At 37.8% G+C, this 26,607-nt stretch overlaps 1 protein-coding gene across 2 annotated transcripts in view; it reads right to left on the reverse strand.

The window, feature by feature from the left end:
• Positions 1-26,607, reverse strand: part of UBE3D (ubiquitin protein ligase E3D) — a 93,203-nt gene that overhangs the window by 13,370 nt on the left and 53,226 nt on the right. The window contains exons 8-9 of one of the 2 annotated variants that reach the window (XR_003398073.1): positions 23,653-23,791; positions 4,911-5,049 (exon numbers count right to left, since the gene is read on the reverse strand). Coding sequence is in view for 1 of the 2 variants with exons in the window: in XM_026845808.1 (XP_026701609.1) it covers positions 23,653-23,791 (139 nt within the window). In the remaining variant the exon portion in view is untranslated. The remainder of the gene's footprint in view (positions 1-4,910; positions 5,050-23,652; positions 23,792-26,607) is intronic. The other variant, XM_026845808.1, reaches the window with a different exon arrangement.

Raw genomic sequence — 26,607 nt, forward strand, 5'->3', positions numbered from 1 at the left:
CTGGCTGTGCTCCAGCTGCAAAGTTGCCCTCCATTACACTGATGATTAATTCTCTTTTTTTCCACACTTCATGCTCTTGGGATGAAGTGTGCTCGTTTCCCTTATGCCACAGAGGGCATGTAAGTAGATGTGGCTGCTCTAATATCCCCTCTATGGCCAATCAATGGCAGCCACTTGTCACATGTCAAAAGTAATTGTTTCAGGTTCTCTCAGATAGGTAAAGTTTCCCAGCATGCTTTAAATGCCATGTACTGAGAAGTCTGGTTTTAAGTATGCATCAGAATGTGAAAAAGTGTTTTATATAATTACCCTTCCTTGGCATATTTGGACTAAGCAAACCAATGAACCACCAGCCTGTGCACATAGCAGCAGAACTTCACACCACTAGGCTGGTAAGTATTAAATACTTTACTATGGAAAATGAACAATTTCAAACAAAAATGTCACTAGAGGAATAGAAACCTCTTGAAAAGGTCACTAAAACAATACTACAATACCACAGATTGAATGAACAGATCCAGTTAGATGAGCTGAGTTTCAAATATTTAATCAAATAAAAAGCTACAACATAGGGTCAGTATAAAAGCCTTCGTGATTATCACGATCATAGTTGAATTCCAATGGAGACAGAAACTAAAATATATCCAGAATATTCCCACAGCCAAACACAGCAGCAGCACTCTGTTGCACAGGACTATGTGGTGATGGCAATAATGATGTCAACAGAAGCACAGGTTGTGGAACTATGTTGTCCTGACAAGCTAAAATCCTGTAAACTGGGTTGAAGAATAAGGCTATGTGGAATGACAGCTTTGCAATCTGACCCACTAACGCCAACAGTGCTCAGATTTGGGTGTAGAGGAGAGGAGATTTTGTGAAGGACTCTTACCTCACTCTACAGGAGTCAAGGTCATTCTTTAGCCTGTGTATCTGCAAGGAATTTCCTATCTCAAAGAGAAGCTGTTTCAAGCAGCTCTAAGGTCTTGTAGGAAACATATTTTTGGTCAGTGCCACACTACAACATAAACAGAGGAACACAGGTTGCAAGAAAAGCTGGGGAGAACTTGACATCAGTAGACCTATGATCTAAACAGTCAAATTCCCCATCACTTCTAGGAGAAGGCTATGGAAAGGCAAGTCCTCTCCCATACAATGTGAAAGGCACTGTAGATCTGTGGGCTTTCCAGTCTCCACTGCAGGAAGAAACTTATTAGGAGAATGTCACTCTGATAAATCACTTTCTTCTTCTGTCCAAGCTAGGGAAGATATAAAATATAACCAAAACAACAGAGCAGAAAGAGAATTAGATTTCTTTCATTCAATTGCTAGTGGAACTAATTGTAACCAAAGCAAGGATTTATTTTTTTAAATATGACTTCTCAATCTGGTAATGCCCTTTCAGGATTTACAAAAGAAACCCATCATGCATTCTTTCAATTAATCCTTCCTAGAAGTATTAATTTCTTATAAGAATGAAGCTGGATTTGAAATGTGACAGAGATAGATGAGAAAAAGGAAGAGATTCCTCCAAAGTCCCAGGCTGTGCATGTGCACTGCAAGCTATCTTTGCTAACGTAACAGTTGCGTGCTGAAGCTTGCCCAAGCTTTAGAGGGAAAACTGTAAGAAGGTGCAAAACCAGCACAAAATAAATCTCCACAATTTTTTTTTTTTTTTTTTTTTTTTTAATAGTTCAGATCAAGTAGTTCTCTGTGTGAAAAAGGAAAAAGTTTTTGGGGTTGGGTTTTTTTCAGGTTAAGTTAAGAATGCCATTAATCTTTTGTTTCTTTACACCTAGATATGAAAAGCGCCAAAACTTCATGGCTTTGTCTTTTGCTAAGCCTTCCTCATCAGCCTATACTACTTTTATTTCCACTGCAGATGTTACTTCTTGTGGTACCCATCATTAAGACAGGCACAGAAACAGCAGTATTATTTACCTTTGTTAGTCCTAAATACAGTCTCTCTTGAATGCAAACCACAGTGGGGGATGGAGCTCAGTACTAATGTTGCATTGCAATTACTGATCCAAAGTGAACCAGGCTACAAAACCCAGGGAATTTAGGATTTTCTTGAACACCACCAGATGATGCTTTTTTTTTACTGTAGTAATTACCATGAAAAACTTCACACTAATCAGGCAATTGAGCAGCACATATTTTTCTGCATCAAGCAGTTTTAAACTTCTGTAGAAAAGACATTTGTTTAAGCACATACATGTATAGGTAGTTGGGATACACATGTTAACCTAAACCAAACAAGGCAGTGCAAGCATGCTAGCTGCATCGTAAAGCTAGAAACACATGAAGAAATTAATTCTTGGCACACCAAACTGGAACATATGATGCAGCTCCTGAAAACTTTTTAGTTGCTCTGAAAGGTGTTGCACAAGGCAAGGGAAGGTTGTGTTTGCCACCTTTCCAAAGACAAGCACTCCAACGCACAGCTCGCCATTTCACACTTTCACACACACAGCCTGCTGTCACAGCAGGATTTGCTCTGGGCTGATTTCCTGAAAGTCATGTCAGTCTAAGGCTTGTATTTTTGCAGTTCTTGTACCATTAGATTTCTCTGCACTCGTGGGAATCTGTTTCAACTGACCAGCATCAACAATACCCATGCATGGCTCTATCTTCCCCAGAAAGGTCACGGAGTGACATACTGCTTCTGCTGTAGTATCCAGCAACTGCACCTCTTAAGAGTATTTCAGCAATGAGAAAAATAACTGAAGAAAACTCAGAACAAGGCACTATGAATAATCTCATGTCTTTTAAAAGAAAGCTTGAGAGAGAGATAGATAGGAATTTATTTTGTTGATCATGAAGCAAGTAAACTGGATCTAATTCCAGGGGGAACAAATAGGGCCAACTAAGCAGCAACATAATCTCTCTTCAATACTATCATCAAATCACCTCTCAAAAGTAAGCTGAGAAGATATGGTGCATATCAGGTGTGAGACTGGAGATCAGTCAGCACACTATGCATTTATTTCTTTGATGAGATGCTAGCTTACCCACATGTAAGATGTTCAGGTCATTTGCATGGCTGTTGCTCTCAGTTAGATGCTCTTTGGTGGTATTCACGGCAACATAATTTATGAAGCATCCTATCTCAACGAAATAACCCTGTTACTGTATTCCAATGCTATTATGACTTAAAGAGAGGGAAGCGCTAACAAATGTGAAAGAAATGAACTGGTTTTAGGTCTTTACTACACAATAACACACCTGGATTCTAAGCTGGCAAATGTCTCCTTCCTTTCCCTCCTTCTCCTGTCCCTTTAGCCATGAAGTATTGTAAAAAACTCTAAAACAGGAAGGTGACTTTCAAGTACTGCATCATCCAAACCAGAAAAATGTATAATATAGTCTTCTATTATCATCTTATTTTCCAACTGAAATGATCTCTTCACCATAAACTAACATTTTCTCTATTATTCTCTAGTACTGAACCATTCACCACTGATTCAAATCTTCTTTCTCCCATTTTTAACCACCACCACTTTTAACTACATTTTTCTCCTCACACCAATCAATCCTTCTCCCCTAAACCCTCACAATACACCTTAAGTCAGATTTACCTCCAGCTGTGCCATGGCTCATATACTACAGCAGGAGACAAAGTCCCCATGAAGTCTTTCTCACACTGTTTTCATAAGAAAAGCAAGATTACCACAAAAATAATTATTTGTTTCCCAGCTGCAGCAGTAAAATCTGCAGAGCACACTGTGATGTCATGTTGAAACTGGTGGGATATCTTGTCACATATGCAGTGTTGCCACAGTGTAAGACATGGCCATCTCCTGTGTGCACACTTGTTTCTGAATATACCAAAGCCAAACACCACCTGAAGTACCATTAGAAATACCAAGATGTGGGGAGGGGGCAGATAGAGCATCACATAGAATGGATGCATTAGAGAACAACAGAAATAGAACAACAGAAATAAAATATATCTTTTAAGGAAAGGCATTTAATTATGTGCTCACATTTACATGCAATTAATATGGCCCAAACAGTCAATTTACGATATCTCAAAAGAACAAGGTAGAGGAGATTATAGGAGAACGTGGCACTTCATTGGGTTATATTTTGAAAACTTTAGGGAAAAAAAGTAAATTTGCAAAATTAGCTGCTTAAATTCTCTCTCTTTGCTTCCTGGCAGTTAAAACTGGAATGAGAATAAATACCTTCCTGCATGAGGTATGAGGATTAATTTGTTTGTGTATATAAATGAGTATTTAACTATCAACTACTATTTTATTTTTAACACCTTACTGGGACTACTGCATTCCTACCCAAATTCAGCTTTTGGCAAGAGATTAGGATTGAGTTAAAATGGGAACAGGTGCTCGGAAGATGATATGGCTGTAATAAAAACGCTAACCAAGAAGATGAAGGGTAAAATAATATAAATACGGCATTCATTTGTATCCTGTGAAATAGAGAGACACCCAAAAGAAAACGCAAAATCACGACTACGGAATATATAGGAAAATGTCTTTGCCTACTGTGATTCATTCACAGTCTGAGCAGGGCTGTCCTTTGGTCCCAGGTCATCCTGTTCTTGTACAATCTCATGATGCCTGTTGAAAAGCCAGGCATTCAATAAGCAATAGTTTCACTGCTTAATGCTGGTTGGGAAATAAAACATTTGCAAAGCCTCAAAAGCATGTGGGAGTTTAAGGCCACTATCAGTGAGATTTAAGGTCCTAAATTACATCAGGTATTTTTACAGTGTGGATTTCTGGCCTCTAAGATACCTGCAGCCATTACTAGCTCAAACTGATTTTTATTTCTAGGGATTGAGCACATTCTTTTGTCAGCCGCAGTCAAAAGGAAAGCTAAAACAATCTGTTTCAAGGCTCAAATTCATGAAAACAGACATTTTCTTAGTAAGAAGAGTTACTGACCTTGAAGCTTCAGAAGAAAATACAATATTCACCATTTTTAGGATATCTTTCCCTCAACAGTAAGATAATTGAAGATAAAAGCTTTCAAGTGTTTTTTTGAAAGCAGACTGTGCTCCAACCCCAATCCTGCAAGTTAAACCTGTTCACATCAAGATGTACTATTAATTTCATACAATAGTAAAAGCAAATAAAGCAATGATTTTTAAAAGCAAAGGTTTATTTTGGGGAAGGTGTTGCAAGATGTTTGGTGTTTATTATTACTTTGTTTATTGCCATATTCCATAATGGTTTCTTATGAAAGTAAGACATAATGTACAAAATAAAATTTAACTACGGAGATACAGGCAAGACTCTCCATGTGCAGCATGGTTCCTCAGCTGTGGGAACTCCCAGCATGGTTGACTCTCAAAAGTCAGAAATTAGACTGGGAATATCAGAAGCAACTAAAATGGTTGTCTGGACTATACAGAAGTCCCTTAAGTCTTTCACTGTGAAAAGCTTTCCTGTGGCCTGTGTAACAACTGACAGAAGGATGCGGCGATGTAATTTCTATATGCTAGATGTTTATTTTGCTGGTATTAAATGATTTTTGCATTTTAAGAAAGTTTAATACAATTATCTTTGACTTCAGTACATTTAAGGTGCATCCTTTCTAAGTATTTCTTGTCAGTAGTCACCCATGAGAGACTCAGTCTATTAAATTAGCAAGACAGTAAGAAAGGTTTTAAAATGACTGATGACAGAGGATTATCTCTTTGAAAACAAAACTGAAGAAAACAATTTTGACCTGAGACAAATTCACATATCCTTTTGATTCTAATGACTTCATCAACAAGAACATGGTTATTCAGAAGCTGAACTTGTCCCTGTATCATTGATTCTGCACACACATTTGAACAGCTCTGAGAAGCTCGATTTAACTCAATTGTCCAAGGAAGGCAATTATTCATGTGGTGAAGTGATTATGGGAGTCAAACTAGACTCATAAAAGGCTTATGGATTCCCGCCCCTGAGAGGGATCAGACAACTCTAAATACTTATCCTCTGTTGGGACGTAATTGGAACATTTTGATGAATGCATCAGTTAATGATCATTTCTGAAGCCACTGGAAGAAAATGAATTTCCCTTCCAAAAAGAAGGGTTGCACAAGGAGCCAAAGAGATTTTTAAGAGATGGACCTTGACTAATTGATGATACATGACATATTACCTGAAGTAGCAGGGGACTAAATTTAATGAAACGCAAGAGTTCCATGTGATCCTAGCTACAAACCACACCAAATTACTGCAAGTCCATGGGGTAAAAACTGATCACAAAAGCTAGGACAAACATCTTCCAGCATGGAATCCATAGCTAAACTCTTTCTGAAAGAGTCTTTTCATGACATTCCCATCCCAGCCTGCCAATAGAACAGCATCAGTGGGAAATGAAAGCTAATGCTCTGCAAGCAGAGGTCAGACGGACCCCACTCTCTCTGGCACCAAGACAGTAATCTCTGTCTGCAGGGGCAAGACTGAGCTTTTGAGACAATGACCTTTTAGAAACCCTAGCATCACCAGAAGATTCTGAAGCTCAGAACCTCGACATCCTTCCTCTCAATAAACCACCATTATCAAAAACAGGAAAAAATCCCACATACTCATTTAATAATTCAAAACCAAACCCCTCATTCCAAAGCACAGCCTTTTTTTTTTCTCGCCAAATGAAATGTCAAAGGTTATACAAAGACCCTAGGAGCCTTCACTAATGTACTTACCCAGAGAAGTATGCATTTCTTTGGTGGCAGTTTAAGCACTAAGCAAATGCTCTTGCAATCTTCCCCCCCTGCTGTGTTGGCACAGCTCCATAGTCACGGGATAATTTGGAAGGAGCAGAGGAAAGAGACAAGGTGACATGAACAAAAGGCCAGGGGATATGGAAGGGCTACGTTATAGGTTGCTGCTGAATATAAAACCACCACCCTCAACACCACAGCAAGGGAAGCTAATGTAGAGGTTATTAAATAGTCAAAATAAAGCTCTACAGGCAATGTCATGTGAATGAACACTGAATGGACACGGTATTAAAATGCCTGGAAATACACTCTGAAAGCACCGTGTCCTGTAGACAGCTTTTCAGGTCATTCAGCCTTATCCAAAGAAGTCACATAAGCAATACAGAAGGCAGCTTTCTCTAGTATATCATATTCTGTTACTTTTGGAAGTTCCCTGACCTCCAAGTGACACTGCCTAGAAACCCCAGACCTTTGCTCACTTCAAGGATCTCCATTATTTCTTCTAAATTGGGAAGGAAGAATTCACATCCTTTAAGATGTGAAATGTAAAAAAAGAAAAGCAAACAAATAGAAAAACCTCAGGCATTTACATAGATTTAATCAAAACCACGAAACTCACCTCCCAGGAAAACCCTCAGAGGGTTGGATTTATGAAGTTGAGTGCAGGTTCATCTCTGCACCCTCTCTTCTTCCACCACTCGTACTTATCTACTTCACTGCAAATAAGAATGTAACAGCTCTGAAACTGAAGACTCTGTGTCCATCATCTATCACAGCATATACCTGCACTGTGATGGAACCAAAAGCTTCAACAAGAAAGAAATTACTGTGAGCAATAGCCATCTCCCTTCACAAGACAATTTATGCAGCTCACAAACTGCTCCTCCAGTATTCATCTTCTGCATCCTCTCTTTCCTGTCCACTTTTGCCATGCTTTGGTTTAAATTTGAAAATAATCTCCTTGGATCATTCACCGTGCTTTTAATTTTTCAGCCAAGTGCTACGCACAGCTTTTGTCTGTAATAGTAACAGATTGCCCAAGGACACACACAGTGAGTCATGGAAAGAGTCAGCATTTCCTGGCTCTTAATCTGATGCTCAGACAAGGCCTCTCATGTTTCCAATTTTCGGGGGCCTGCAGGTGGAGGGAAGAGAAAAGAAGAGAAAGGAAGTAAAAAAAGATGGAGAGAAGCTTTTTTAGATAAGCAAAATAGACAAACAGAAAAAAAACGAACACAAGCTGTTTCGCTTCTCAGTTTCAGATGACTGATGTAACAGTAATTGCAAAATCTGCTGAAGAACTTAAATCTCGTTTAAAAAAAATGTAATGGATAGAACAGAGGAAAAATATTGACAGGCAGCAAAAAGACACAAAAATTTGACATTTCCTAAAGCAGAAACAACAAAACCAGTTTGCTCAACAAGCCGGGAAACAGAGGAGAAAATAATTTACATGCTTTCAGGGCAAGGGAATTTGGAAAGCTTGCTCCCAAATGGGGAGGGTAGGTAGCAGCATTAGTGGATGCCCACCCCATAACTGTAAAAAGTCTGGGCGTTGTGAATATGCAAGTAGGTGACATGAATCAACTCTCACTTGAACACACTTCAAAACCACTCTGTGTGTTACACTAGTTTATTTAACTTAGGAAGCCAGTTCCCTCAAGACCACCTATAATTAGCAAGAAATGAGGAACATTCAAGGGACAAATATAGATCATGCAGAAGTGATGTATCAGCAGCCTGAAAATAATTAATATCCATCCTAGTAATGCCACCTACTCCAAAAGGCTGTGCAACAGTTTACAAGACCCATAATGTCACAAAGGAACAGGAAAATCATTTTTCAAACCCACAAAAGTAGGCCACCCATCATATTCTGAAAAGGGATCCAAGCAAAAAAACAAATGGAATTTGAGACAAGTTGTACTCATTTATCACTGCAAAACACAGCTCACACGTAGGTTTTGGCAGCACTCTGGCTAACTGGCTGAAATGAGACCCATTTCAAAATAAAATAGATGTTAAAACAGTGGTTCCAGTAAAAGACATTAACTGCAATTACACATATATGCACACATGTATGAGATATTTAGGGACTGCTTGTCTCAGTGGGCTGGGATAATGAGATTATTTAGAGACTACTGCCTCAGGATACAGGTAACACAAGGTTCATGCATTTTGTTACTATCTGTGTTACAGCAACAGAAAAACATCTTGCTCTATTTATGAAGAATACTTGCACTCCCAACCTAACCCTCACTGTAGACATCTAGACCAATATCTAACAGATACAGTCAACCCTACATTGTGGGAATGGAGATGGTTTTGGGTCCCTACTTATTCTCATTAAATGATTAACTGCAACAACAGCCATCACTAGGAACAGCATACTATTTTAGCAGAGGATGAGAACCAAGTGAGTCAGGAGGTGGCTATTTTCAGATTCTCAATGAGACACAAGCAGTAAGTGGCACCGCATTAGGCTGTATTCCTCCACAGGCCCTACTGAAAAAGGACACAGAAAGGCCAAAAGGACACAGAAATACCCTCTTTGCTTCAGTCTTTACTGGTATGACCAGCCTGCAGGAATCCCAGATATGTAATAAGAAGATTTACCTTTGGTGAAGGAGGACCAAGTTATGGAACATTTAAAGTGGACATACGTCTGCACTGAGAAAAGTGTTGCTAACAAGTTTAGAGAGGTGATCCTTCACCTCAACTCAGCACTGGTAAGGTCACATCTGGAGTGCTGGGTCCAGATCCAGGCTCCCTGGGGCAAGAAAGATATTGACTTAATGAAGCAAGGTAAGGGCTAACAAAGGGCTAACAAGGGGCCATGAAGATGACTAAGGGACTGGAGCATCTTTCATGTTAAGATAGGCTGAGAGCTGGGACTGTTCAAGCTCAGACTGGAGAAGAGACGATCCAGGGCGATCATATCAATTTGTATAAATATCTGATGAGAGGGAGTGAAGATGAGAGCGCAAGATCCTTCCCACTAACAGCAGTAGTACGCACTAACAGGACAAGAGGCAATGAGCACAAACTAAAGAGCATGAAATTCCTTCTGAACACAAGAAGATACTTTTTTACTGTGAAGATAGTAGAACACTGGCACAGGTTGCCCAAGGAGGTGGTGGAGTCTCCATCTTCAGAGATATTTAAAATCCAACTGGACATGGTCCCAGACAACCAGTTATAGCTGACTCTGCTTTAGCAGTGGGTTGGACTAGATGATACCAAAAGATTACCTCCAACATTAATGACACTGTGACTCTGTAAATACTGTATTTCTGTTGCATGCATTTTTGAAGTGAACAAGCTCATTTACAAAGATTGGTCATTAAGGCATCCTTCAAGACAAACCATTCCAATGTTTTGTAAAACCTCCAATCTGAGTTTTTCCACTCTGCTCTTTTTTGGGGGGGTTAAATGCCATGCAAATTTCACACTCCCTCTTCAGTTTGCTCCCTAAGCTTCCTTTTATGTATCAAGTTCTTTCATTCACTTGAAAGATACTTTAGTCAAATACTGGACAGAAAATACTTCTGAATTAAACATTATCTTGCAGTTTTGGTTGACTCTTGTCCTTCTCTTGTCCTCCCTCTTCCTTCACACCCTCTTTTCTTTATATTACAATTTAGTATGAATCTGTCCTTCAGCTCATAGTTCTATGCAATCCATATTATTCCCTCCAGTCTTCTTTTTTTTCCCCTCTTTTTCTTTGGCTGTTTTTCAGCCATTGAACACTTTCCAGTTTCAGATGAAAATAACAATTAGGTTTTATTATTACGAGACCTTTTCTTGTACTGATAAAATCTTATTATCCAAAATAAAGCTAGCACTATTTCTTTAACAATGAAATTTTCATGTTCATTTTTTATCTACTTTTTAGAAAACATTAATGACCTTCAAGGAGAATAATTTTTCCAGCTTCTTTCCTTCTATTCTTTTTCTTATTTTTTAAATCTAATTTCACCATCAAGGACAAGTGTATATGAACAAATTATACACTGAAGTCATAGCTCCCTTGAGGTATCATTTTGGATGACTGAAGTATAATTATTATAGGGCATCGGTCTGCTGTAAGACTTCCAAAATACTGTTTAAAACTCCTTCTTTAGAGCAAGGCCACTAAAAAATATGCTGTTAAAACCTAATTACATGCATTCTAAAGAAATTTAGCACTTCAGAAAATTCAATGAATAATAAACTAGCATAAGTTAGTAGAAATGTAGACAGATGATAATCAAGAACACAGTTAGAAATGTGCAAGATCCAAAGTTGAGGATCACAGCATGACCTTAAGACCTGAATGAAATAACCTGAAGTTACTCAAAATTTTATCAGCTTTGTAAGATAAACATCAAGAACTAGCACAGACTAAAGCCAGGAACTTAACATTTCTGCGTGAAAACCTTTAATTCAGTTGTACTGAGTTAGTGAAAAAAAGAAAACTGAAAAAATGTTGCCTCGGGCTTTAAAAAGAATCATTCTCCTGGACTTCTCACACTAAAACCCTTATTGCTTAACAGACAATTTGAATAGATATTTTTTTATTCACTTTGAACACTTTGTTAATTTTGTAGTCTGAATTCAAGCACTTTACACAAATTCCTATTGTATTGCATAGATAAATAGACTCAAGAAAGACTAAATCCTTTCTATTTCTTAGTAAGCCAAATTATATGAGCATGGTTGTTTTCATGTGCAAGGACTACTTTTATAATGTGACTGATCCTACCTACCTATTATTTAAAATAATTCATCTTCCTTTAGCTGACTTTTTAAAATAGGCTTTCTGGTCTTTAAATCTCAGAGATCATTCCAAATACCTAATATTTCATATTATCTATTTTATGCACAGTCATAGATACATGACCACTGTGTTTTACACAAAGTCTGAGTAAAGAAAAAAAATTATTTGCACTTTTCCTTTTGTTTTATTTCTCTGGCTGATCTTCTCTTCCCTACTATAAAACACAAACAAAGCCTGTTTAAAAGGCAGACAGACTGAAAGACAGAAGGAAAGAAAAGCACAGACTTTGAACAGCAGGAGCAAAATTAAATTAGTTAACTGCTAGAAGCATGAAGCATTAATGAAATAGAACTAGAGAATTTTCCCCTTATGAAGAACATTTATTCAGTGTTAATTAAATTCTTTTATTCAAAATCTATACTTACCCAAGCGTAAAAATATTACATCATATCAATAACTGCAGAGTGTAAGCAAGTACTACACTATAAGCATCTTTTTCCCCATCTAGTGGAGTGAAGCCTTTAAACCATTTATACCATTTTAAGTCTTCAAAGAAATGACAAAAATAACAGCAAACCCTCTGAATGAACGAGCAGCCACAGTTATTAATTCACTTGTCTAACGAATACCTATCAGAGACTAGCTCCAAGCATATGTTTGCAAAGTTCACATGCAATAGTGTTAATGAGGAACTTTCAGAGAGTCTCTAATAATTATTTCTCCACAGTATATCCAGCTGGCTGGTTTATTAATTTGCAGTCCAGTTCTGCACCATTGAAGCCAAAGAGAGTTTTGACATTAACTTCAATAGGTTCAGGTCTTTGCCTACAATGTTGAGCTATTATCACACATGCTTCAGGTGCATTTCAATAATACAACACAAAATAATTAAAGGAAAGCTGCAACTACTAAAGGACCGTCTCGAGCATTTTTAAGCTTACAAGATGACAAACAGGCCTCTAAATCTTCAGGTGGACACCCTAAATAGATTGCTTGTCTTTCAAAAGCACTCACTATTTGTTCATTTCAATGAGAACTCTAGGTAATCCACAGTACCAGCAATTTTTATTGGAATGGCCAAAAATGGCCTGGCAAGTCACTTTTGCATAAACAGAGCAGCATGTAAGACTAAGATAATGTCTTTAAATGAAATTCTTTTTCTTGTGACTTGCATCTTCTTCAACACAATTACCTTGTAAAAAAACATTATGGAATGTTTTGAGAATTATTTTGGAAGATTTAATCAGGCACTCAGCTGTTTTGTAAATGATCTGAATGTAGGTTGGGAAAGAAGTATAATCCAACAGCAACATTTTCAGGTGTTAGCATTTGCATTTTATTAAGTATCAGTACCATTGTAAAAGAGCCACACTTTATTTCTGCATTGTTTTGTATTGGGAATGCATGCTTTGCCTTGACAGGAAAGGCTGACATAAAATTATTAGCTATTAAGTGTCCCCAGGGTTTTCTTCAGCATCTGAGCTACACTTAAAAAATATGTAAACAGGGTCTCACTTCTGACAGTTCATTTTAACTATATCACAGGAGCACAGTAACTTCCAGGTGGAATTGGAGCTCTGCTTCATCTAAAACTGGTGTGCTGGATACAAACTTTTGAATGCTAGAGTTCTCAGAAGATGGTCCAAAAAAACAGGCAAATGGGAGAATGGTCTCCTCCCAAACTCCTCATGCAGGAGTGGCTTAAAAAACACATAGAACAAGATTGAGTATCTCTTTCAAAATTGATGTTAGCATTAAGCCATATAGCTCATCATTTCTTATTCACCTACATCAAAATTCCGTTTCCTATCAAATCTTGACAAATTTTGGCCTCACCAGTATCCTGGCTCCTCCTAGGAGAATTCAGAGAAGCAGTATACTGCTGGAGCAGTGGAGTACTTCGCAAATTCCAGTTATCCAATAGCATCAGCACTTGAGGAGACTAAACTTTATCTGAAATTCGTATTTACTTATACAGTTGAATTTCAATCCCTGAGAATTTAGTAGCTACATGGGATGTCACATGGATTTAATTTTGTTTGCTGTTGAATTTTTTTTCAAAGAATTCTAGGCTGAACATTTCCAACTGAAAAAAAATTCTTAACCTTGTTCACTGGTCCCAGTATTAAGTCCAGGTTTTAGAAATCACACGAGAAGGCAAAAATGGGTAGAAAATAAAGAGCAGAAGAGGCAAGTAAAGGTTCCAGAACAGAATACAGTAAGTTTTACAGACAGCATTTATTCACATTCTAAACATCACCTTAAAATAGAAAAAACAGTCACTTAATGGAATATGTCCCCAGGATAATCATGCAGAATAGACATTTCTGATTAATTTAACTAGTCACTAGCTACTGCTCTATAAAAAATACAGCTGAAAATGCATTCCCTTTCTGTGGAAGCAGGGAACGCAACCTGAAATATGATTTCTGTGTGTTCAGCAGACTGGACTTTTTTTTTAATAAGAAGTAAAGTTGAGTCTACTTTGTTACAAAGAAGGTCATAAAACCCTGTTGCTCTCCTCCCAGTCTCAGTTTTTCCACCTTACCTGAAAAGAGGCAAATATAAGTAGATAATTTTAAGTACTAAAAAGTTTCTCACCAGTGAAAAGGTGTAAGAGAATTACAGGGCTGTTTGCTCATAAATGGTCTGGAAACAAAGTAAATTGGTATCTAACAGACACAAGAAAGTAACATGGAAACATCAGTGCAGAAAATTCAAAGTGGTCAACAAAGAGGAAAACAAGGCAATCATAGAGTTTAGTTTCTCTGGCAGATGATGAGTGGAATGGACTTTGTATGAAAACATGAACTAAAGAGCAAGCAGCAGGCTCACCAGTGACTTAAAACCAGAAATGTGTTAGCTAGTCACCCCCCATCACACAATGATATTTTTTTTTTAATTTGGTGGGACATCTACATATGAAAATAGAAAATGTATCAAAGACTGAAGAATCAACAGCAAGAAAAACTTCTATCTAAAAACTGAATTATACAGGCAAATAGTTATTGAGAAGAACCAGAACTAGGGTTCGCCAGAAAGTGAGCTGTTCAGATGTACAATGTTCAGTCATTTTCAGGATCATATTTAGGAATTTTGGAAGTGGACTGAGCAAACAAAATAGTCAGTAAAATTAGAATAACATCCTCACTTGTAACAAGTTTCAGGTAAGATCCTTTCTCATACAGCCAAGGTGTTTAATACTCATTTTTTCTTCTATTTTCCGTATAAAACTCAAGCTCACTAAAAGAAACAGAAGGAATATAGCTCCCTGATCTGTTTCATCAATTCACAATGCCACAGCTCACAAAAATAATGAAGACTAAGAAATGGCATTTTAAAATAGTTTCCTTCTATACAGACTATGCTTTTATAGTTTACGTTAGCGATATGGGAATAATATTTTTATATTCTTTTTCCATAAGGCAGAATCACTTCCTATTTTACTTGTCAAGCTGCCGGGAGACAGATAAAGAAACATTAACCAGAATACCTGGCGCAAATCCAAAGAGCAATCACATTCTGCCCACCCAACACTCTGTGATCTCACTCAGCTATGGCATCTTCAGACTTCTGCAAGTTTTTCTACATATTGTTAAATGGTTGCCAGGTATCACCTCAAGGCATAACAGCTTTCTGTTGAAGGCTAACTGGTCTCCTTATTCCAGTAGGTTGTGTTAATGCTTACACACCCTTTTGCCCCTCTCCTTCTTCCTGTAGGAGTATTCCAGATCTTATTTTAGGAGCGCTATAGAATGCATACGCTGAGATATCTCCTCACACACCCATGTGTAGACCAGCTTCCTTTAATTCAAAAGCAGTAGAACTATAGTACAAACAAATATTTTCACAACTGATCTTTTTTACTGGTCAAAGCAGCAAACAATTTAAGAGATGATGGAAAGAATCCTACCCTCCTTATGGTCAGTCAGAACTGTGCTGGTGTATGTCAGTGGGAACAGCACCAGCCTACTGAAGGAGTAGCTGGTCTATCTCATTTCTTAAACTTCTCTTCAAGTCTTTCCCAGTCTCTGCACAGACAGTGATCTGACCTGTTTCCCCACAACATGTTTCTGCCTATTCTAGCTTTCTGGAAACCCAAACCTAAAGTATTCTTCCTTAACAAGCAAGAGCTTTCAAGCAGTACCATTTGTCATCAGCCACCACCCCCAGATCAAAGACCTATGATTTAAGCAGAGATTTAGAGCACACCACTCTTTTTACTGGTATCGCAACAGAATGATGGATTTCTACTTTCGAGGAAAGGCAAACTGTATGTTTCTCACTGGAGACATTACTTTCTTTACCAAAAGATCCATTCCAGGCTCATTTTCAACTGACAATAAAAAAAGAAGAACTTAACAACCCTCTTCCCTTTTGTCCACCATGTACTTTATCATAGTCAAGACATCGATTCAATTATTATGCTCTGGCTTTGCAGCCAGACTTCCGTGTATTTGTCCATTTGTCTCCTTGAAGACATCATTACTGTTTCCAATTCTTTAATACGTAACACTCCCGAGCTACTGAGTGCCTTGGCATGTTGCTCCATCTGCTCATACAGTGCTAGAATTCATTGACATCTTCCTTCAGGATCCTACAGAATTTTGTAATCTGTGATAACATCATACCTATTCCAGCCTACAGCTGAAATCCAATATGGTTGAATCCATCTATTTTTAAAGCACCTGTAAATCTACTAAGAAGCACCCATAAACCTACTAAGAAGCACCCTTACACATACATCTTTTTTCTGCAGAACTTTCTGGACTTCCTAAGTAGCTTCAAAGCTGCTATCCAGACTCTTAATGCAAATGAATAGCATTGTAGCTTCCCATAACAACACCCATTCACAAAGCACACAGCATAACAACATCAATCTTTAAGGAAAAATTTCTATTTTAGAATCATTGCTATCCAATGACCCAGTATTATTTTCAAAGCAACAGCTCACTATCCAGCTCTATGCAGCTGATAACCAGATTTCTGTACTTTGTTAGCTAGGAGGTTGAAACTTACTACTCACATAAGTCAATCTATTAATTATGACCTGGATAGAGCTAAGACTAACTTGAAGAAACCAAGGTTTTGGAGGGAAGCAGTCCTAAAGAAATAAATTACCTACAAATAATGTCAAACATGTACAGCACAGGGATAAATATTTCTTCTGAACAGAGCCCACTTCTCAGTCACAAAGGCAACCCACAGTTAATAAATAGAAATAGAAGTTCTAAAAGTTTATCAGGTCACTCATAAGACTTTTCTTTATGTATAAATTCAGGTAAATAAAACATGTGTATTTGTCTGGTCTCTTTCTGTAACACACTCAAAGTGTGGTGCCTGTTAATAAAGAACAGGAGTTTGGTGCCTGTTGATAAAGAACACAAACTCTCAGTTTGTATTTAATAGCACATTATGGACACAAGTACTGGATAATTAGGATATAGCAGCTATACATTTAGATTTCAAAATTACTTGGGAAAAGCAGAACGTTCACAATAGAAGCAAACAGGAAATAAAATGAGTGGTATCAATCAGGTATTTTTATTCCCAGTTAGTTCTGTCTTCACCCCTTTTAAGCAGTTGATAACATGGGCTATGCCAGGCTATCTAAACTAGATTTCTGAAATCAATCGTACATTCACATCTAAATGGTAAAAGACTGCATTGGGTTTCTGTGGCCAGGTTTTGATAACGGGGGTGGGGCTACAGGGGTGGCTTCTGTGAGAAGTTGCTAGAAGCTTCCCCTATGTCTGATAAAGCCAATGCCAGCCGGCTTCAAGACAGACCTACCACTGGCCAAGACCAAGCATATCAGCAATGGTGGTAGCATCTCTGTGATAACATATTTAAGAAGGGGAAAAAACTGCTGTGCAACAGCAGCCAGAGAGAGAAGTGAGAATATGTGAGAGAAACAACTCTGCAGACACCAAGATCAGTGAAGAAGGAGATGCAGGAGGTGTTCGAGGCACCGGAGCAGAGATTCCCCTGCAGCCCATGGTGAAGACCATGATGAGGCAGGTTGTGCCCCTGCACCCATGGATGTCCATGGTGCAACAGAGATCCACCTGCAGCCCATGGAGCACCCCATGCTGGAATGCTCGAAGAAGGCTGTGACCCCATGGGAACCCCATGTTGGAGCAGGCACCTGGCAGGACCTCTGGACCCATGGGGAGAGAGGAGTCCACGCCGGAGTACGTTTGCTGGCAGCACTTGTGACCCCACTGGGCACCCATGCTGGAGTAGCCTATTCCTGAAGGGCTGCACCCTGTGGAAGGGATTCTAGGCAGAGGGCACTGCAGGCAGAGGAGCTGGTTTCTCCAGCAGATCTCTCTCAAGCAGACTATATTTCCAGAGGCAGCACTTGCCTCTGTGCTTCATGTATGCTGCTTCTCACTAGGAGCTCATGGGGTTTTTGTAGTTAAATCTACTTCTGTTTAGGATATGCCCCAGTTCACTCTCTCTTGACGACTTCTCTGTTGCAGAACTGTCTTGGACAAAAAGAATCATTTAGCTCTTCTGAAAACCGATGACAAATGCTGAATCTCAGTTTAGGACCATTGCTATCAAGGTCCTGACTCTCGGTCACTGAGCACTGAACTAATCATAAAATTTTGTGCTACCACAAGTAAACTCAGCGCATTTTTCCCATTCATAGCTGCAGTTTAGGTTTGCCTGTGGTTGACTTTGCTCTGTTTCAGGCCAATATAAATGGGCAGCTCCTTCCCATTAGAGGAAATGTAGCTATGCCACATATTAGATAAGTGAGATAATACCTTCCAATCAGCATCTCCAAAGCAGCACCAGGTTATCACAAAACCAGACTAGAAGAGAGAGCCTGTGCTGCAGATATGGATGATTTATATATAGGACACATAAGGAGGTGCAGGACACTGCTCAATATGCTTCTCCGTTTGCAGAGCTGAACAGTTCTCAACTAGGAGACTTTATGTTTTAATAAAGTTTATGCAGAATCAGTAGTATCAAACATTTTTGGTATAGGTTCAACAAAGACTTAAAAATACTATTATAGTTCAATAAAAGAAATTGTTCCATTTCAGCTTGAGGCCCCAAGAGCTAACGTTAAAAGTGGATAGTCTCAGTGTTCAAGAAATACAATTGAACACTCTAGAGATACCTTTAAAAAGCAACATACAGTGAACAACAAGTAAGATAACCTGAGTGGCATAATAAAAATCAAGTTAATATAGGACAATTAAGTAGCAGACAAGAAAACCAAGACAATAATCTCTTAATTAAACCTAGAATTCTCTATCATTCTGCAAAGAAGTATTCAGATTTGTCTTTGAAATACTCCTTTAATATCACTTGCTCTCATCAGCATTTGTTCAATATGATTTTATATTTTTTTTTACAAATTATTCTACAATGTTTCAACATATTTATTATAGCTTTTACTAAATGCAGACAAACACAAACAAACCCTCAAAATATACATATGCTATAACTTCTTTTATTTTAAAGTCAATGAAATATTTCTTCATGGATTTTACAAAACCACATCTGCTTTCCTATATAAGGCTTGGGTACTTATTTCCTATTTAAAATAAATTGTTTGAAATCAAACTTTAAAACTTCCACATAATCATCACAATAAACCAGAAAATTAATCCATCCTATGTCATCCTGGCAACCTATCCAAGTTAGTCAAAATTAGAAAAAGCACATAGCAGGCACTTTTATCTGTAAAAATCAAAACACTTTTAGTTTGGGGGAAATAGGAGTAGCCAAAAGAGGCTGACACTATCTACTCTTGGTTTCTTTGCTGTAGTTTACATTTTTAAAAACCAGTCATTTAAGGGAAACAAAAATGACTGTATTTCAAGAGAGACTGCAGTGTATTTGCAGTGGTTTTTCCCTATTACTGTCAATGTTCATTTAGAATTTTCACAGATGTGAGCAGTCCACAAGCTTCAGATAAATATTTTAAAAAAACGTGCCAAAAGCATCCTATGGCATTTTGGAATTCATTCATTGTCTGCAAAATATTACAGCCTATACATATTTAAATCTATAATTCATTTTGCAGAGATCCTCAGTAAGCAAGTAATACAGAGCATAATTTTTTAAAAAGTTTAAAAATATAATAATCTATTTTACAGCATAAATTGAATTCTTTATTTTTCCTTTCTGGGATAGTTTAATAAAAGGCACAATACTTTGAAAGCCATTCCTTCCTCTTGATATTTTAATTTCTTATATCACTACTTCCCAAATAATTCTGAACCAGAGTAGTTCCTTGTCCTCTCTTTGCTGCTGTCTGATAGTGCTCCAAAGGAGTGGAGTCCAACTTAAAAGAATCCATGTGACTTCTACAACTTCAAATCCCCAGAATGGTCCAAAAAGAGGAGTTGAGCGGAGCAGACTTTTCTAAATTTTACTCAACTGTTTGCTTCAAAAAAGATTGTCAGAAAACAGAGGTGAATCTGCACTCCTCTGTCTTCAGATAACTTTTTTGTGCAATAAACAAGCTTGAAAGTGATTTTTATATATATATATATATATATATATATATATATATATACAAACATTCATAAAAGTATCAATATTACAAAACACTGAATATCAAGGCACACTTTAGTTCAGATCATGTGTAGACCTGAGAGACAGCTAGGAATGCTTACTGCAACAACAGAATTAACAATTTTTGTTTTTTCTTAAACCCTGGCTCTACTTCTCTTAACCAAAGCAGACAGCATGCTGATAAGCTACCAGTGGTGGCATTGGGTGCACCAAAGAATATCAAGGGTTATTTCAAACAAAATTTTGCAGTTCTTAATCACAATCTTCTCTCAACTTCATGCAACTGTAAAAAGGAAAAATAAAACCTTGATCTATTTAACTCTGAGAACTCTCGCTACAGTCTGTGGCCTTACGAATAGTGCCTTGAGACAGGAAGTAAAATGCCTGGTTTCCCACAATAACAGCAGTCAGAGAATGTGCTGAAGAGCCTCATGTATCATCATAAGTATTCAATATCCAGGACATTTTCTGTTCATTGTACTTGAATTCAGAGAAAGACGACATAAGGTTAGCAAAACACAGCAGAGATTACTTGTCACTTTAAAGCATCCCCCTATGTAAACTGTTTTCTGTTGTAGGCTCTAAAGTACCAACACATCCTCCCAGATTGCACTGAGGAGTAGCAGATGAACAGTTCACTGATAAAGTACGCGATAACTCAAGTGAGTGCTAGCTACAAGTGCTTGAAAGTATTAACAATAATACACAAAGTCAAGCCCAACCATACCTAAAGCAAAGACCTGACAGCTCAGGTGGGTGAAGAGTCAGCTAGATCAAGAGTGTAATAAGGTAACACAGGTTTCTGTACAGTGTAACGGACCTGAGGAGAGAGTGTCAAAACAATGCTCAGAGCAAAAGCAAACAAAAAAATACTTCAATCTTTTCCAGTAGTGAATTCTTACTGCTTTCTGCATTGCTCCAGGATAAATATCAAGTGCCTCAGTCGATCCTATTCCTTTGATCTGAGACATTCTTAGTATGGGTGAGGGATTACAAGCCTGGGAAGGTGCAAGTCAGGGCTGCAAATCCATGTTCGTCAGTAAACCCGGGGCCAGACATCAACCAGCAAGAATCAGTCTATTCACTTTAGTCCCTCAGAGTTTCCAGGCTCAAGCTTCCTAGGATTTAACTCTCTAGAGTCCACCAGAACATCAGTGGAACTGCACAGGAAAAATCAGAGATGAGACAAAGGGAACCGAGTACCTAGGATCAGCAGCTTTGGGAAGCTTAAAATCCAGCTGCAGTGAGCACCTTAAACTCAGCAGAGAGCTATGTAACATAGTCTGCTGCTGCTCCTCTCTTCCAGGCTCCTCCAGTGACATAAATCACAGTCAAAGATCTTCACAGGGTCAAAATGGAATTGAAAAGTGATTTCAAATACTATGTTAATAAGTAGTAGCACACCACTGGAAAATAAAATGTAATTTATATCTCAGCACACATACACAGTCTGCTAAACTAGTCCCAGAGAGCACAAAGAACAGAATTTAGTCCAGAGATGATTAGCAGCTAAGTACATTTCCTTCATGTGCTTTTTATAACCTAAACATCATCCAATGCATATGTATACCAACTAAAATTTTGGATTGTCAACACTGCAATATTGTAATATAATAGGGAAAGAGAGTAAATACAGTCTTAAACACAGGGTGTGGGTGAGATAAATTTTGGCTACCTAATTAAAAAACAATTGTATTTTTTAAACTGTAACTTTCAGATCGCTACATACACAACTGCCTGTTAGATCCATTTTCAAATACTGTAGCAAAACATAAAGAAAAGCACCAGTGGAAATTTTAGCTCCACACCACGTGTTCAGTAGTGGGAATACTTATGAAAGGAGAAAACTCTGCACTTTCTGAGGTCATTTTCCTTCTAAGTCCCCCAGCATTCAGATGTCAGTATTCAGTTGCAAGAGCCTGGCCTCCTACTGAACAAAACTGCCACGTGTGGATAACAGGAAACCGCATTTTTTTTCAGTTTAAATACAAAGATTATGGCAATATAGAATTAAAATGTTTCTTTTTTTTTCTAGACTATTGTCAGATTTAGGTCTATCATTTTGTCATTATTCCACTAAGCCACATGAAATACCAGTTTTCGATTAAGTGCTGTTATTCCCGGTTCAACTCACAATCTTCACTATTTTGGATGCTGAGGGATCTTACGCTCAGGCAACAGCACAATTTAATATCAGTCTCTGTACTAGTTGACAGTCATTTATCACTTCCTACCCAGGTATACAAATCAAAGGAAATCCTAAATCCACAACCTGGGACTGGGTCCACGCAGAAACAAGACAGGACATACAACAAGAGACTCCTATTTAACCTATCATGGGTAAAGAAGAGGAGACTTTACCACAGACTACTGGCAATGTAACGGACAAGCAACACATCCTCGTAGACTAGACAACAAAATGTTCACTTCTTAACAGGAAACATGGACTATTCAATTGCATGGATAACCAGTACTGGCCAGTCCCTGAAACCTGTAACTTTCATGATCTCACTCTGTCAGCACCCAGGATATACTTCAATTTTATGGCCTCTGAATGTACAACCCAGTAACAACTCTGACCTTGGCTATTAAAGTATTGTGTTGAAACAATCAATGGATGCTGCTGCCATACCCAAGAGTTACTGTATACAGATCTCCTGTTTCCAACCTCACAAGATTCAAAGAGAGCAGACAATGTAGGTGCATATTTATTTCCTAACATACAGATGTGTTTTCAGCAGTTGTACATCAGTGTAACTCTATTAAAATCAATTACTTGATTTTGGTTTATGACCATGTTCTTCCTGATTCCAAAATTCCACAGTAAGATTATTTTTCAGTAAATGTAACTCAGGAACACTAATTAAATGTGCCTTAACTACAAACTGGGAGTATGGACAAATAGAAGCTACAGGACTTTGTGCTATAAACTGTTTATGACACTTAGACCCAGTAAGATGATCATTCTTCTATAGCTGTCAAAACAAACACTGATTCAGGTATGCTCACTGCTCAACAGCTGGCTATTTTAGATTTGCATCAATACACAACCAATGGACTATGTAACTACAAGGGAAGACAGAAGCATTATAAAAAGGTTGAGTTGGTATGTCGTATCATCATGAATTAAGATGTCTCTGCATTTCATTTGTATGTCTTCAGACACATGATAAACACAAAGCACAATTTAATATGCCTGCAAAATGTTTTCTTAGGAAAATTTCTACGACTGCTGAGAATTTCAGCAGTAACATACAGGAAACACTGGACAAAACCATGAATGCTTCACTCCCAATTTTACAAGTTTTCACCCCTGGAAATATTGATTTTTAGCTGAGGATTTTTTTTTTTTTTAAGCCAAGAGATTTTATACAATGATTCTAGCTACTCCAACCAAAATTTGATGAAATTTCTTTAAACATCTAATCTAATTTAAACAATAATTCACTGTTTAAAAATACAGTGACATTTCCTGCCTTGGTCCACATTTAATACAATTGAAAGAAACTGAGCACTACCAGTTCTCCATTGCTATATTTAATATAATGGAGAATCGTGCAACTACAGGAGAGAAACTTTTACTCTGAAAGGGTTTATGGACCACAGTGATCTCTCTTTTTCCTAGAAGTAACACCTTTATACTGAAATAGCTGCTGTTCCTTACCTGAAAAGAGTTCATGAATCGAAGCGAAGGTGGCAGAGAAGTAGTACTCAAACCCAGTATCAGCAATAATTCCAAACATGTTTCTGATGGAAACTTTAAAGGATGAACTCCAATATCATTTTCCCATGCATCAGCAAGGCTATAAAGTTAAAAAAAAAATAATCATTTTCATTCTCTTAAAATATATCTAAAACTCAGGTTTCAATTAAGTATTATAATGTGTCATAGTATTGTGATAAAACATTTTCTTCACATCTTCCCTGTAAAAGTCACAGATAAGTGTGTTTTACCAGACATACAAGGTGCATTAAGAGTACCTTTCCCGTATCACCGATCTTACAAAAGGATATGTTTCTAATTAAAAGTCTGATTATTTCTGAACCAAAGTTCATCTGCCACTGTCAATTTCCCATTACATGTTTTTACATATGAAGTATTCTATACAGAACATAATGCATCCACTTTTAATTTTTTTTCTAGAAAGACAGGTCAGACACTTCCAAAAAGACAGGTCAGAAATAATTTTCAAAACTGATGTTTATAATGCTTTTGCTGGAACCTTACTAACAGTCTACACAAGGCAAAAACTCAATCCCCGTTCATTTTATACAGCTTCCTGCTTTAGATGTTATTAAAATAATTAAGATTTCTAGAGCTAGTCATAAAAACAACATTCTGAAAGCACATTTCCATAAACTGTTCCTGCTACCACATGCTGAAGAAAAAGATCAGCTCAACGAGATTAACTCAAAACACAGAAACGTTCCACTTCCTATTGTTCAGGCTTGTTTCTTCCTTAATGCACAAACTGATTGATCAGTGATGCAGTTAGTTTAATAACCTTATCTGAGCAGCTAGTACCAGACACTCCAGAGCAAGATGAATGACGATTATTCTCAGCAGGTCCGAGAGCAACATTTTGGAAGATAATGCTTGCTACCCTTCCATGTCCAAGACTTCACTATTCCAATAATTTTAGCATCAGCTCTCACTTTTAAATTCCTCCAACTCTTCTAGAAATATATTACTCTGACTGAACCACTGTTCATTAATATATAATCTTGTTTCAATATCCCATCTAGAAATAGCCGCATTTTTTTAATCACCTAAAAGAGTAGGCATCACCATTCAGCATGGTGCAAACTCAGCAAATACTCTCTTCACAACATCTGTGTCCTTTTGGATGGTTCTCATTCTCTGAAGCCTCTCAAACCCACCAATTATCTGTAAAGTCCTGCTTCTCAGATACAGGGTTGCATATACAGGTTTTGTACATACACTTCCACTATTAACTATTCCTAACACCTTCTTAGTTAGGAGACAAAGATGTTCTAATTAGCATAATCTACACATCTATCTTCAAAGAGTGGGTGTATTTTCACTTTACCTCCATTTGTCTTAAACTGGCCTCTTGAATTTTAATTTTTTTTTTCTTTCTTAATCTTTACATTTTTTCTTCCTACCTCATTTATCTATGGATATGTAAGAATCCACTTCTGCTTCAATACACAGAAGCAAGACACATTAATGCACACAAGGTCAGAGGGGCTTCCATCTCCCTAAAAAAGGAGTGGTTTCTCTCTTTTCTTCTTTTAAATCCACAATAAAAGACAAAGATAATTATACCACTCCTAAATTATCAAATGTACCGTGTCTTTTCTCAACCCTCACCAAAGTGAGTGGGTCACTTTCACATTAGGAGGTCTAAACTATACATGGAAAGGAGGAAAGAAATCTGGGCCAGGCACCCTCTGGCACTTCTAATGGCAGTTGCATCACTTAAGGTCTCCACACATGGCTGAGACCATCCATACTAAAGCACAGAGGAAAAAACCTGCTGCCTATTAACAGCCTTCATAACAAGGATCTGGAAAAGCTGTTTAAAGCTATCACAAAAAAGCCTGTCTGCTAGGACAGCAAGGTGAGCAGTTTAGAACTGGAGTATTTTCACTATTGAAAGGTACACACCTCTAATTAAGCCACAAATACTTTGTCTAATCGAAAGGAAGCAGGATTCTTTCAAAAGACTATGCAAATGGACAAGCCCAGTAAAGGCAGCCTTAAGTGGTCCAGAAATTCTGTAAATGCTACAGGAGGAACATCTAGCCTTAGATCATAAGCACTGAGCAGCCAAGGAGTCTTGTTAACTGTAATCCAGAACTGAGTTTTATATTTCATTATAATTTGGTAACTGAATTTCCTCACATAATTAGAAACTTGCCTTTGTATGTTCCTTACTAGGTTTTGTTCTACGTTTTTTTATAATCTTGTCTGGTGATACAGGCAAATTTAGGTGAAGCTAGCAAAACTGGGGTTTCAGTTTTTCAGAAATCAGCAAGTCTAAACAGCACTGTGCAGCACCTTCAAACACAGAGAGTTTGGAGACTGGGGGTGATATGTTAAGCATCTGGGTCTTGATGAGGTGTTTCCACAGAACAACATCCTCTCTGCAGAGAAGCTTTTCAGAACTCCAAGCAATATTCAGAACATCACAACTTAGTTCAGTACTGATTCTATTCTTGTGTTTTGACTTGAGGATTTTTTGGAGCTGCCTCCTCATTTTAAAGTCCAACTCTTACAGCCCTGTCACGGCACTGGGGTGGGGTTTTTTTGTGGCTGTTGGCTTGTTTGGGGAAAGACTGTTTGCATAATGACATCTCGCCTATTATACTGCAATTATTGTTTATTAATGGCTCAGTTACTAGCATTTCCTGAAACAATTGTAGTGTATTCCCTTATTACAAGCAAACCATGTGTGTTCTAGCACTTACTGCTCCAGGAACACTCATGTTAGGAATTAGTCTTCATGACTTGTCCTTTCATAGCATTTAACCATGTGCTTGTAGGAAGACACTGCTTCATTAGATCATGTCTCTTTGTTCTGCTTTACCCCTCTTACTCTTGGGAGTATTTTTCTATAATCTTCATTGTGATGGAATGAAAGAAGAAAAACAC

This window comes from Athene cunicularia (assembly GCF_003259725.1).
Source record: "Athene cunicularia isolate RWA chromosome 3 unlocalized genomic scaffold, athCun1 chr3_part1, whole genome shotgun sequence".
Taxonomy (NCBI): domain Eukaryota; kingdom Metazoa; phylum Chordata; class Aves; order Strigiformes; family Strigidae; genus Athene; species Athene cunicularia.